The 15,219-nt window shown below is 38.2% G+C and overlaps 1 protein-coding gene across 14 annotated transcripts in view; it reads right to left on the bottom strand.

Moving 5' to 3' along the window:
• The window catches only part of LOC105469025 (centrosomal protein 112), a 535,394-nt gene that overhangs the window by 439,898 nt on the left and 80,277 nt on the right, over positions 1 to 15,219 (bottom strand). For 8 of the 14 annotated variants that reach the window (XM_024788889.2, XM_011719542.3, XM_024788886.2 and 5 more), the window contains one exon: positions 14,897 to 14,977. The exons of 2 other annotated variants lie outside the window; for them this stretch is intronic. In XM_024788889.2, coding sequence (XP_024644657.2) covers positions 14,897 to 14,977 — 81 coding nt within the window. The remainder of the gene's footprint in view (positions 1 to 14,896; positions 14,978 to 15,219) is intronic. 4 more of the 14 variants (XM_071083480.1, XM_011719541.3, XM_024788885.2 and 1 more) reach the window with 1 other exon arrangement.

Here is a 15,219-nt window from a genome sequence, read left to right on the forward strand (position 1 = left end):
ACACTGGACACACTTAGAGAAATGCAAAATGCTCTGCAAAGTCTCAGCAATAGAATAGAATTGAACAAAAAGAAGAAAGAAATTCAGAGCTTGAAGACAAGGTCTTCGAATTTACCCAATACAACAAAGACAAAGAAAAAAGAATAAGAAAATATGAACAAAGGCTCCAAGAAGCCTGGGATTATGTTAAACAACCAAACCTAAGAATAATCGGTGTTCCTGAGGAAGAAGAGAAATCTAAAAGTGTGGAAAACATATTTGGGGGAATAATCAAGGAAAACTTCCCTGGCCTTTCTAGAGACATGGACATCCAAATACAAGAAGCACAAAGAACACTTGGGAAATTAATTGCAAAAGGATCATCACCTAGGCACACTGTCGTCAATGTATAGATTATGAAGACTTTCTCCCACTCTGTGAGCTGTTTACTCTGCTGACTGTTCCCTTTTACTGTGCAAAAGCTCTTTACTTTAATGAAGTCCCAACTATTTACCTTTGTTTTTGAGGTTCTTGGTCACGAAATCCTTGCCTAAGCCAACATCTAGAAGGGGTTTTCCAATGTTATCTTCTAGAATTTTTATAGTTTCAGGTCTTACATTAAGTCCTTAATCCATCTTCGTTGATTTTCATATAAGGTGAGAGATAAGGTTCCAGTTTCATTCTCCTACATGTGGCGAGTCAATTATCACAGCACCATTTGTTGAAAAGGGTGTCCTTTCCCCATTTTATGTTTTTGTTTGCTTTGTTGAAGATTAGTGGGCTGTAAGTATTTGGGTTTATTTTTGGGTCCTCTATTCTGTTCTATTCTGTGGTTTTGTATCTTTTTCTTTTTTCTTTTTTTTTGAGACAGAGTCTCACTCTGTTTCCATGTTGAAGTGCAGTGACATGATCTCAGCTCACTGCAACCTCCACCTCCCAGGTTCAAGCGATTCTCCTACCTCAGCCTCCCAAGTAGCTGGGACTACAGATGTGCGCCACCATGCCCGGCTAATTTTTGTATTTTCAGTAGAGACGGGGTTTCATCAGATTGGCCACGATGGTCTTGAACTCCTGACCTCATGATCCACCCGCCTCGGCCTCCCAAAGTGCTGGGATTACAGGCGTGAGCCACTGAGCCCAGCCAGTTCTATATCTTTTAAGTGGAGCATTTAGGCTATTTACATGCAATGTTAGTATTGAAATGTGAGGTACCATTGCATTCATCATGCTCTTTGTTGCCTGCACACTTTGGGTTTGTTTTTTGTTTTTGTTTTTGTTTTTTAACTTGTATTTTTGTTTTATAGGTCCTGTGTGATTTATGCTTTAAAGAGATTCTGTTTTGATGTTTCTAGGATTTGTTTCAAGATTTAGAGCTCCTTTTAGAAGTTCTTGTAGTGGTGGCTTGGTAGTGGTGAATTCTCTCAACATTTGTTTGTCTGAGAAAGACTATATCTGTCTTTCATATATGATGCTTAGTTTCACTGGATATGAAATTCTTGGCTGATAATTGTTTTGTTTGAGGAGGCTGAAGATAGGGCCCCAATCCCTTCTAGCTTGTAGGATTTCTGCTGAGACATACGCGGGGCCAACAAACATGTGAAACATCAATAATCGTCAGAGAAATGCAAATCAAAACCACAATGAGATGCAATTTCACACCAGTAAGAATGGCTATTACTAAAAGGACAAAAATAATAATGATACTTAACATACTGGCAAGGCTGCTAAAAAAAAGGAATGCTGCAGGGCACTGTGGCTCATGCCTATAATCCCAACACTGTGGGAGGCTGAAGTGGGTGGATCACTTGAGGTCAGTAGTTCAAGACCAATCTGATCAACATGGTAAAACCCCGTTTCTATTCTTGCATATGTATATCAGGATACACATATAAGGTTATTCATAGAATTATTATTTGTAAAGGCAAAAAATTAGAGTAACTTTATCAAAAAAAAGGCAAGAAATGTGATATTCATTAAACAGAAAACAGTGCAAACAAATCTATTACAATTATATGGCACAATATGGATGAATGCCTCTAACATACTATTGAGCAAAAGAAGCAAGACATAAAAGAATATCAAAAGTTTAGTTCTCTGTGGACACAAACAAATGAAAAAACATTCCAAGCTCATGGATAGAAAGAATCAATATCATGAAAATAGCCATACTGCCCAAAGTAATTTATAGATTCAATGCTATCCCCATCAAGCTACCATTGGCTTTTTTTCACAGAATGAGAAAAAAACTACTTTAAATTTCACATGGAACCAAAAAAGAGCCTGTATAGCCAAGACAATCCTAAGCAAAAAGAACAAAGCTGGAGGCATCATGCTACCTGACTTCAAACTATACTACAAGGCTAGTAACCAGAATAGCATGTTACTGGTACCGAAACAGGTAGATAGACCAATGGAACAGAACAGAGTCCTCAGAAATAACCCCACACATCTACAACCATCTGATCTTTGACAAACCCCCCCAAAAAAAACAAACAATGGGGAAAGGATTCCCTATTTAATACATGGTATTGGGGAAACTGGCTAGCCATATGCAGAAAAATGAAACTGGACCCCTTCCTTACACCTCATACAAAAATTAACTCAAGATGGATTAAAGGCTTAAACGTAAAACCGAAAACCATAAAAACCCTAGAAGAAAACCTAGGCAATACCACTCAAGACATAGGCATGGGCAAAGACTTCATGACTAAAATACCAAAAGCAATAGAAACAAAAGCCAAAATTTACAAATGGGATCTAATTAAACTAAAGAGCTTCTGCCCAGCAAAAGAAACTATCATCAGAGTGAACAGGCAACCTACAGAATAGCAGAAAATTTTTGCAATCTATCCATCTGACAAAGGGCTAATATCCAGAATCTACAAGGAACAATTTTACAAATTTACAAGAAAAAACACAAATCACCCCATCAAAAAGTGGGCGAAGGATATGAACAGACACTTCTCAAAAGAAGACACTTATATGGCCAACAAACATATGAAGAAAAGCTCAACATCACTGGTCATTAGAGAAATGCAAACCAAAACCACAGAGAGGCACAACCTCACACCAGTTATAATGGCAATCATTAAAAAGTCAGAAAAGAACAGATGCTGGGAGGATGTGGAGAAATAGGAACACTTTTACACTGTTGGTGGAAGTGTAAATTAGTTCAACCATTAAGGAAGACAGTGTGGCGATTACTCAAGGATCTAGAACCTGAAATACTATTTGACCCAGCATTCCCATTACTGGGTATATGCCCAAAGGATTATAAATCATTCTACTATAAAGACACATGAACACATACATTTATTGCAGCACTGTTCACAACAGCAAAGACTTAGAACCAACCCAAATGCCCATCAATGATAGACTGGATAAAGAAAATGTGGCACATATACACCATGGAAAACTATGCAGCCATAAAAAAGGATAAATTCATGTCCTTTGCAGGGACATGGATGAGCTAGAAACCATCTTTCTCAGCAAACTAACACAAGAACAGAAAACCAAACACTGCATGTTCTTATTCATAAGTGGGAGTTGAACAATGAGAACACATGGACACAGGGAGGGGAACATCACACAATGGGGCCTGTTGGCGGGTGGGGGGTTAGGGGAGGGATAGCATTAGGAGAAATACCTAATGTAGATGACGGGTTGATGAGTACAGCAAACCACCATGGCACGTGTATACCTATGTAACAAACCTGCATGTTCTGCACATGTACCCCAGAACTTAAAGTATAATAAAAGAAAAAATAAAATAAAATAAAAAATAAAAATAAACAAAAAGTTTAGTTTTCTTCATACAAAGTTCAAAATCTGGTAAAATAAAAATATTTCAATTTTCAAAGATGCAGGTATTAATGCTAAAATCAATATTAAAAAAACAAATAGGTGAAAATTATCATCAGAAAAATCAGAATAGTGGCTACTTCTAGGAAAGATAGTATGATTACAAATGGTCGACAGGAGGCTTCTTAGGATATTGGCAATTACCTAATTCTTGCCTGGGTGGCATTTACAATGGCATTCCTTTGTACAACTATTTATCAAATTATGTGACATTATGCATATCTGAATGCTATGTTTCATAAGAAATCTATACCTGTTCTCTCATTTATTATGTTAATAACTGTGGCTTTCTTTATCCTAGAGTTATTTAAATTATACATTTGACTAACAGACTCATATACAAAAAAAAAAAAAAAAGGCCTAATTCCAAGCACGGTGGCTCACGCCTGTAATCCCAGCACTCTGGGAGGCCGAGGCAGGCGGATCACAAGGTCAGGAGTTCAAGACCAGCCTAGCCAACATGGTGAAACCTAGTCTCTACTAAAAATACAAAAATTAGCTGGGCATGGTGGCGAGCGTCTGTAGTCCCAGCTACTCGGGAGGCTGAGGCAGGAGACTGGCATGGACCCAGGAGGCGGAGGTTGTGGTGAGACAAGATCATGCCACTGCACTCCAGCCTGGGCAACAGAGTGAGACTCCATCTCAGGGAAAAAAAAAAAAAAAAAAAGGCCTACTTGGCATGTAAGAAAGAAGCAACATCTCTTTTTAGGCAATAGATGGAAACATTCAATATGGGTGAAAAGAAAGTTCAAAGGAAATTTTCTGTTTTATTTCACAAAAAGAGGAATTTTATACTCTGGTTTCTCTTCAGATTGTATAAATCCTTTGCCTTTTACCAAAGGAGCAATTTCTACCATCTGTTCTCTGAAAACTGACAGTTGCTCTGAAAATTGACCTCTTCTTGTTGTGTTGTCTCTTCTTTCATTTTCAGTGGAAACACTTTTCCAAATGTCATAATGTCAAAAAGCCTTTTTTCAGATTACTAAAAAAAGAAAGAAAGAAAGAAAGACCCACTGCTTGATGATGCTCACTGTCACACAATTCTGTGATGTCGATATCAGAGAAAATATGTTAGCAATTACAAAGGCAAGCAAGTCCAAGTATGTTTGTGAGTGATAGGCTAAAGTTAAAATAAAGGATCACTGTCACTGAACATACGTTTTCCCATAACATATGAGAAATATGTCCAAAATAAATCAAAAATTTTTAAGAATATCTTAAAATATTTAATATGTGGGTCAGGTGCGGCGGCTCATGCCTGTAATCCTAGCACTTTGGGACGCTGAGGCGGTGGATCACCTCAGGCCAGGAGTTCAAGACCAGCCTGGCCAACATGGCGAAACCTATGTCTACTAAAAATACAAAAATTAGCCAGACGTGGTGGCGTGTGCCTGTAATCCCAGCTACTTGGGAGGCTGAGGAACAGGAATCACTTGAACCCAGGAGACAGAGGTTGCAGTGCACCAAGACTGCGCCATTGTACTCCTGGGCGACAGAGCAAGACTCTGTCTCAAAAATAAAAAAAATTTTATATGTGTATCTATAGCCACCAAAACAAACCACTACAATTCTTTAACTCCAATAAAATTTGATATTAATAGTAATATTAAATTAATATTAATTAGTAAATTAGGTTAAATAATTGCATTAATTCAATTAGTAATTTTACATATTTTATTCATGTAATATCTAAGGTATCTTCTGAACAATTATGAATCTAAAATGGAAGTTGTAGTTTATTAAATAGCTCCATTTCTAAAGGCTAGTTAAATATTTTAAGACTCTCTAAAACTTCAACAAAATTAAATACTATAATAATGCTTCATGACTGATATGGTTTGGCTGTGTCCTCACCCAAATATCATCTTGAGCTGTAGCTACCATCATTCCCATGTGTCATGGGAGGGACCCAGTGAGAGGCAATTGAATCATCAGGTCAGATTTTCCTCATGCTGTTCTCATGATAGTGAGTAAGTCTCATGAGATCTAATGGTTTCATAAAGGGCAGTTTTCCTGCACATGCTCTCTCACCTACCACCATGTAAGATGTGCCTTTGCTCCTCTTTTGCCTTTCGCCATGATTGTGAGGCCTCCCAGCCATATGGAACTATGAGTCCATTAAACCTCTTTTTCATTATAAATTACCTGGTCTTGGGTATGTCTTTATTAGCAGCATGAGAATGGACTAATACAATGACACAGATGAACTCTACAATCTGTACAACATTGGTATCAATTAATTATCTCCAGACTTACTGGATCCTTTAATATAAGTATTTCAAACTCCTAAATTTTTATTTTATACCATTAAGAACTGACTAATGAGGTCAGGCGTGGTGACTCATGCCTGTAATCCTAGCACTTGGGGAGGCCAAGGCAGGCGAATTGCCTGAGCTCAGGAGTTTGAAACCAGCCTGGGCAACACAGTGAAAATCCATCTCTACTAAAAATACAAAAAAAAAGCAGGGCGTGGCAGCGAGCAGCTGTAATCCCAGCTACTCAGGAGTCTAAGGGAGGAGAATTGCTTGAACCTGGGAGGCGGAGGTTGCAGCGAGCCGAGATCGCGCCACTGCACTCCACACTCCAGCCTGGGCGACTGAGCGAGACTCCATCTCCAAAAACAAAACAAAACAAAAAAAAGAACTGACCAATAAAGATTATTATCAGTATTTACAGCAAAACCTCTGAAAGAGATCTAATATTTAAATAGAAAAATAAAATTTTTAAGTAGACCAAAAAAAGAGGTATTTTTTGTTATGTTGGAAGGTGAAAGGCTTTTCTAAGCATAATACAAAAACCAGAAGCCTAGAGAAAAGGCGGACAGATGCAACTATTTAAAAGAAAACTTCTCATGCAAATCAAAACTACCATGAGATATCATTTCAGTCCAGTCAAAATGCCTTTTATCCAAAAGATAAGTAATAACAAATGCTGGCAATGATGTGGAAAAGAGAACCCTTGCACACTGGGTTGGTGGGAATGTAAATTAATACAACCACAATGAAAAACAGTTTGGCCGTTCCTCAAAAGAAAATAAAAATAGAACTACCAATCCACCAATCCCACTCCAAGGTATATACTCTAAAAAAAGAAAATCAGTATATTGAAGAGATATTTGCACTCCCATGTTTATTGCAGCACTAATAACAATAGTGAAGATTTAGAAGCAAGCTAAGTATCCATCAGCAGATGAATGGATAAGGAAAATGTGGTACACATACACAATGGAGTACTACTCAGCCATTACAAAGAATGAGATATTGTCATTTGCAACAACGTGGATAGAACTGGAAGTCATTATATTCAGTGAAATAAGCCAAACACAGAAACACAAACTTCCTATGTTCTCATTTATTTGTGGAAGCTAAAAATTAAAAACAATTGAACTCATGGAGGTAGAGAATAGAATGATGGTTATTAAGGGCTGGGAAGCATGGTGGGAAGGTAGCGGGGGAGTTGGGATGGTTAATGGATATAAAAAGTAGAAAGAATGAAGAAAACCTATAATTTGCTGGAACAATAAGGTGACTATAGTCAAAAAATAATTTAATTGTACATTTTAAAATAACTAAACGAGTATAGATTGTTTGTAACACAAAGGATAAATGCCTCAGATGATGGATACCCCGTTTATCCTGATGTGATTATTATGCATCGCAGGCCTGTATCAAAATATCTCATGTAACCCACAAATATATACACCTACTATGTACTCACAAAAATTCAAAATTAATTTTAAAAAGTTAAAAATAGAAGAAACCTTCTCTACACTAAAAAGTAGCACAAATCAAAAGACATTTACAGAGAAAAATACTTGAAAGACATATAAAAAAGAAGTGATACTTTAACATGCAAATTGCTCCAGCATTGATAACAAAATGGAAAAAGAGACTCTCTATACCATTAATGTTTACTTAAATAGACATAACCCTTTTCAACAGTTCTATTGAAATATAATTTATATATCATAAAATTCAAACATTTAAACAATACAAATCAAAGGTTTTTAATATATCAGAGAGTTATACAACCATTAGCACAATCTAATTTTAGAACATTTTAATCACCCTGAAAAGAAACTCTATATCCACTAGCCAACACTCCATGCACTCCCATGCCTGCAGCCCTACGCAGACATAACCTTATTTTAAGGACAACTTGTCAATGTCAATCTAAAATGTAAATGTGCCACCCTGTGACTGAGCTATTCCATTTCACATAATTTATTCTGCAAGAAAAGATACATAATACACAAAGATATGGACAGGGGTATTCTTGAAATACCATTTGTTATAGAAAAATACTCTAGGCCGGGCGCGGTGGCTCACGCCTGTAATCCCAGCACTTTGGGAGGCCGAGACGGGCGGATCACAAGGTCAGGAGATCGAGACCATCCTGGCTAACACTGTGAAACCCCGTCTCTACTAAAAATGCAAAAAATTAGCCGGGCGAGGCGGCGGGCGCCTGTAGTCCCAGCTACTCGGGAGGCTGAGGCAGGAGAATGGCGTGAACCCTGGAGGCGGAGCTTGCAGTGAGCCGAGATCGCGCCACTGCACTCCAGTCTGGGCGACTAAGCGAGACTCTGTCTCAAAAAAAAAAAAAAAAAAAAAAAGAAAAATACTCTAAACGGCCTATATGCATCAATAGCTTAATAAAATGTGACATATCAGTAAAATAAAATTTATGCAATTATGAATAACAATGGGGTGATATTTCTGATATGGAAAAAAATCATCAGAATATATACGTCAGTCAAAAAGCAATGAAATAGGCCAGGCACGGTGGCTCACGCCTATAATCCCAACACTTTGGGAGGCCTAGGCAGACAGATCATAAGGTCAGGAGCTTGAGACCAGCCTGAGCAACATGGTGAAACCGTGTCTCTACTAAAAATACAAAAAATAGCCGGGCATGGTGGCGCACACCTGTAATCCCAGCTACTCAGGAGGCTGAGGAAGGAGAATCACTTGAATCTGGGAGGCGGAGGTTACAGTGAGCTGAAATTATGCCACTGTACTTCAGCCTGGGTGACAGAGCAAGACTCAGTCTCAAAAAAAAGCAATGAAATGGTCTATATGTAGTATATGATCTAATTTTACTTAAGAATGAAGTAATCCTAAGAATTTTAAAGAGAATACACATTAAATTTTCAGCAATAATTATCTCTGAAGAATGAGTTGAGAAAGTGATGATTAAATACTTGAGAGCTAATATTTAATTTTAAATAAAGTTGACTCACTTAAAAGAATACTATTTATGGTTTTAAAAATATTACCCAGCAACAATAAAGACATTTTTAGATGAGAACATGCACAAGAGTTATTTTATAGGGACATGTAAGGCTCTAACAAACTTCAAAACAAAAGAGCATTCATCCTCATACCGACAATTGAATGTTGAATAAAAGGGATTTAAACAAGTAGACATAGGATTTTATATTTTTTTTGAGACGGAGTCTCGCTCTGTTGCCCAGGCTAGAGTGCAGTGGAGCAATCTCGGCTCACTGCAAGCTCCGCCTCCCAGGTTCACGCCATTCTCCTGCCTCAGCTTCCTGAGTAGCTGGGACTACAGGTACCCGCCACCAAGCCCGAGTAATTTTTTGTGTTATTTTAGTAGAGACGGGGTTTCACCACGTTAGCCAGGATGGTCTCGATTTCCGGACCTGGTGAGCCGCCCGCCTCGGCCTCCTAAAGTGCTGGGATTACAGGCGTGAACCACCATGCCTGGCCATACCAATTTTCTAAAGAAAAACATATGTTTATAGAACACATAGAGAAAAGAAGAAAAAAACATAGAATATATTACCAGTATTTTTTATTTCTAGGTGTTGATTCTATAGGTGATTTTATTTCCCTCCTTACATATGTCTCTATTTCCCAAAGTGTCTTTAATAAAAATCTATATACTTTCTTTTATAATCAGACATGCTAATTTAAAAGATAGATGAAACTAACATAGTTTTTACACAGGGGCAAATCAGCAGATACTTTTAAATATTGTACAATGGAGAAAAATATGATAAAAAAACTTCATCAAAGCAAGTCAGAAACAATTATGTAATTGCACAAAGGATTATTTTAGAAAAATGTACAGTGAATATATTTTAATATATGGAATAAGTTTATGATTAAATGCAAACTTCTCAATGATGCCTCAAATATTTTAATACTATCCCCAAAAGAAAAACAAAAACATAAGGATTTCGAAAAATAAAGTCAAACACATTTAAAAATGAATTTCTGATGCAATGCATGATAGCTTCAAATGTTTTTTCTTTGAAAACATATGTGGGTGGCATTGGTATGCTGACTCCTGCCCCAAGTTGTCATCAACAAAATTTTCAAGTGACCACTTCCTTTCAGTTCGTTTAATTATTTTATGGTAAGCAGCCTCAATAGTAAGAATTAATACAAAATATAATTAAAAGGAAAAATAGTTGGGAATGACTCAAAATGATTTTTATAATTAATGAATGACAATTTTTAGAAAAAGAAATTCAAAACAAGAGCTCAAAGGAAGGTATGTCTGAGTATAAGAAATATTACTCCCAAATTTGCTTTTTAAAATGTCATTTGCTTTTATTACAACAGTTTTTTTAACACCAAGATTACACATGAAAGAAAACCCTGAGTCTGATGTCAGCAAGATGGCAGACTAGGACTTTCAAGCCCTTGTCCCTCCACAGAAAAATCAATTTGAACACAAACATGCACAAAAATACCTTCATAAGAGCTAAGCAAACAAGGTGAAATATAGCACAAAATAGGAAAAGACATAACACAGAATGTAGAAAGGACAGTTTTACTCTGCAGTCCAAGGCTGCAGATTTTAAAATACTCACATCACCCCTCCCCCAACTCCAGACAGTAAAGCCTGGAGAGACCCTCCACTTGGGAGGAGGAAAGAAAGGTGAGCACTAGACTTAACTCAGACCCCAATGCCAGGTCAGTCCCAGTAAAACGCAGGACCAGGCAGGACTCATCAGCCCTAGACTCCCAGCCAGTACCCCAGGACTGACCCTGCAAATCCACCCTGGTACAAGGAAAATCTCACAGCCCCAGGTTCCAGACTGGCCCAGTAGATTTAGTCCCTGGGTCCACCCCACCCCATGCTGATCCCAGCAGCGACAGCATCCAAACCAACCCTAGTGCTAGACTGACCCCAGCAGCCTAAGCTTCAGCTCCACCCCAGAGCCAGACCAGCCCCTACAGACTAAGGTTCCTGGCTAGCCTCTGTAGCCCCAGGCTCCAGGTCAGCTCCCAAGACCCAAGACTCCACGCCAGTACCCACAGACTGAACCTCTAGGCCTAACTTGGCACAATGCAAGATCCCACAGTCCCAGGTTCCAAAGCCAGCCCAGCAGACTCAGTCTCTGGACTCACCACATTGCCAGGCAGGCCCAGCGACCTTGTGCTCCAGACTATTCACAGCACAACGCTGGCCCCAACAACTTCAGGTTTCAGGCCTACCCAGGAACCAGGCGAGCCCCCAGAATCCCTAGTCATCAGGCCAGCACCCACAGACTCAGCCTCCATGCTGGCCCATGTGAATATAGGTTCCAGACATACCCAATGACAGGCCAGCCCATCTGGCCCCAGGCTCCAAGCATAACCCAGGAGTCAGAGCCAGGTCAGCCAACACAATCCCATGCTTTAGACCCACCCAACCTCCCAGTCAACACCTCTGGCCCAGATCCCAGGCTGGCCGCTGGGGCCCCAGTATCCATATTAACCCCTGTGGTCCCACATTCCAGGGGACTCAGGGTCCAGGCCTGACTAACAGACCCAGGGTCCAGGCTCATCCCAATAAACTCTGGTGCCAAGCCAGCCCTCAGAAACTAAGATTCCAGGTCCATCCCTACAGAATCATGACCCAGGCCCACCCCTGAACACTCAGGCCCCAGGTCTGTCCCAGTGAACCAAAGAACCAGGCCCATCCCAGAACCTGTCTGGCCCCTGCAGATTCTGGCTTAAACCCACCCTAGAACCAGGTCAGCCCTTGTGGATCCAGGTTTCAGGCTAGCCCTAGTGGATACAGATTTCAGGCTTACCATGCAAACCCAGACTCCAAGCTCACTCCCATGGACCAAAACAACACATCTACCCAGTGGATCCAGGCTCCAAGCTCAAACATGAGGACCAAGATACCAGGCCCACCCACTTTCTGACTCTGCCTGAGGATTGTAGGAGAGAGCCTACCAATAGGCCAAACAGCCTGCCCAGAATCTCTGGACAGGCTGAATAGTGACTGGCTTTCTCAAATGAAGCCAGTCTACAAAGACTATAGTAATTTTCTACTTCTTCAAATGTGCAGACACCAACATAAAGCAACAAGCAACATAAAAAAACAAGGAGACATACCCCAGCAAAAGAAAATAATCTCCCAATAGCTGACCCCAAAGAAATGAAAATATATAAACTGCCTGACAAATAATTCACACTAATGGTTTTAAGGAAGCTCAGTAGCTTCAAGAAAATACAGAGAAATAATTTAATGAAATCAGAAAAACAGTAAGTGTACAAAATGAGAAATTTAACAGAGAAATTTTTTTAAAAATCAAATTCTGGAGCTGAAAAATGAATGAAAAGAAAAATATAACAGAAAGCATTCACAACCAAATTGATCAAGCAAAACAAAAAAATTCTGTAAACTCAAATATACAGGTTATTAGAAAATACGCAGTCAGAGAAGAAAAAGGAAGAAGACTGGAAAGGAATGAAGAAAGTTTATGGGACATATGGGATAGGATCAAAAGAACAAATATTCAAGTCATAGGAGCTAAAGAAGAAAAAAAGAGACAAAGGTGTAGAAAGTTTATTTAAAGAAATAATAGCTAAAAACTTTCCAAATTGAGGGAAAGATATATATATCCTGGTACAAAAAGGTCAAAAGTCTCCAATCAGATTTAATTCAAGCAAGACTATACCAAGGCATGTTACAATCAAACTGTCAAATATAAAGAACAAATGGAGGATTCTGAAAATATCAAGAGAAAAGCAAGTTATATACAAGAGACTTCCAATAAGACTAGCAGTGGATTTCATGGAGGAAATCTTACAGGCCAGAAAAGAGTAAGATGACATATTCCAAGTACTGAAAGACAATAACTGCCAACCAAGAATATTGTGAGTGGCAAAGCAGTCTTTGAGAAATAAAGAAAAGATAAAAATGTACCAAGACACAAAAAAGCCTTAGGGAGTTCATGACCACTAGACTTGTCTTACAAAAATGCTCAAGTGAAATCTTGATGCTTAAAGAAGAAGACACTAATGAATAACAAAAAAATACGTATAAAAGGATAAAACTCACCAGTAACAGTAAGTAAACAGTCAAATACAGAATACTCTAATAATATAATGTTGTGGAAATGACTTATATCTTTAGTATGAAGATAATATATTGTTTAAATATCGTAGCCACAATAATTTCTTTCTATACAATATAAAAAGATGTAAACAATCAACAGAGTAAAAAGACAGCCTACACAATGAGAAAAATATTTGCAAGCCCTATATTGAATAAGGGGTTAATATCCAAAATATGTATGGAACTCAAACAACTCAATGGTAAGAACACTAATAACCTGATTTTAAAATGGGCAAAGGATCTGAAGAGACATTTCTCAAAAGAAGACATGCAAATAGCCACCAGATATATGAAAAACTGCCTAACATTCCTAATCATCAGAGAAATGCTGATTAAAACAATATTGAGATATCATGTCACACCTATTAGAAGGGCTATCAACAAAAACAGCCAGACCAGCCCCTACAGACTAAGGTTCCTAGCTAGGAATTGGATATTGGCGCACCAGCAGCCCAAAAAGAAAAAAGATCAGTATTAGAGGGGATGTGGAGAAAAGAGAACCCTTGCCCAGTGTTAGCAGTAATGTAAATCAGTGCAGCTATTATAGAAAAACAACATGAAGGTTCCTTGAAAAATTAAAAATAGAAATATATGATCCAGCAATCTCACTATTAGGCATAAATCCAAAGAAAATGAAATCGGTATATTGAAGAGCTATCTGCATCCCAATGTTCATTGCAGCAATAGCCAAGATATAGAATCAATATAAAGTGTCCATCAACAAATAAATGAAGAAAATGTGATATATACACACACACATACACACACGTACACAATGAAATGTTATTCAGTTTTCAAAAAGAAGGAAATCTTTTCATTTAGTACAACATGGATGAACCTAGAGAACACTATGTTAAGTGAAATAAGCCAGGCACAGAAAGGCAAATACCACATGATCTCACTTATATGTGGATTCCAAAAAACGTGAACTCACAAAAGTAGAAAAATGGTGGTTATGAGGCCAGGCGACAAGCAGTGGAGTTGGGAGATACTGGTCAAAGGATACAAAATTTAAGTCAGATGAGAGAGATCAGTTCTAGAGATCTATTGTACAGCATAGCAACTTTAGTTAATAACAATGGATTGTATTTCAAAAATCACTATGAGTACATTTTAAGTATTCTCATTACAAAAAAAATGATAAGTCTGTGAGGTAATTCATGTATCAAGCTCAATTTAGCCATTTGACAATGTGTACATATTTCAAAACATCACATTGTACACACACAATTTTGTCCACGTGTGGTGGCTCATGCCTGTAATCCTAATGCTTTGAGAAGTCAAGGCAGGAGGATCGCTTGAGGCCAACAGCTCAAGACCAGCCTGGGAAAAACAGTAAGATCCCATCTCTACCAAAAAAAAATTTAATTAGCTGGACATGGTGGCACAGCTATAGTCCTGGCTACTCAGGAGGCTGAAATGGGAGGACTGCTTGATCCCAGTGAGCTCTGATCGTACCACTGCACTCCAGCCGGGCAAAAGAGAGACTCTATCTCTAGAAAAAAACAAAAAACAAAAGACAAAACAGAAAGACAAACCCTGCCTACCATGCATCACGTTTCATATTTGTTTCAAATGCAACCTCTTCCTAGAATATACCATTATTTTAACTAAAACCTGAAAACCTAGATTATATAAAATACTAAAACTATATTATCAATTGGGTTTATCAGCAATATCTCAATCCTACCTCTTTCTCACGTATTCGAGAGAGAAAATGATCATCATGGAAACTGCTGGATTTTCTCAGGCTGAATTTTGGTGTCATCTGCTGAATGAACAGGAGTTACTTAATACGTTTTGAGATCTGGTTTATCCTTAATCCCAAAGAAAACTCCTAAATTGCCTGTGGCCCATACCAAAATAGTACTAACATTGCAGGAAAAAATCACTTCCAAGTGATAAAATTCAATTATCTTTCCTAATGTAGATCTGCATTATTTTCTATAAATAACTTCGTGATTAGTTTATTTTAAAATACCTGCCCCTAGAAAATGTCCAATGGATTTCTCA

Source organism: Macaca nemestrina, chromosome 17 (assembly GCF_043159975.1).
Source record: "Macaca nemestrina isolate mMacNem1 chromosome 17, mMacNem.hap1, whole genome shotgun sequence".
NCBI lineage: Eukaryota > Metazoa > Chordata > Mammalia > Primates > Cercopithecidae > Macaca > Macaca nemestrina.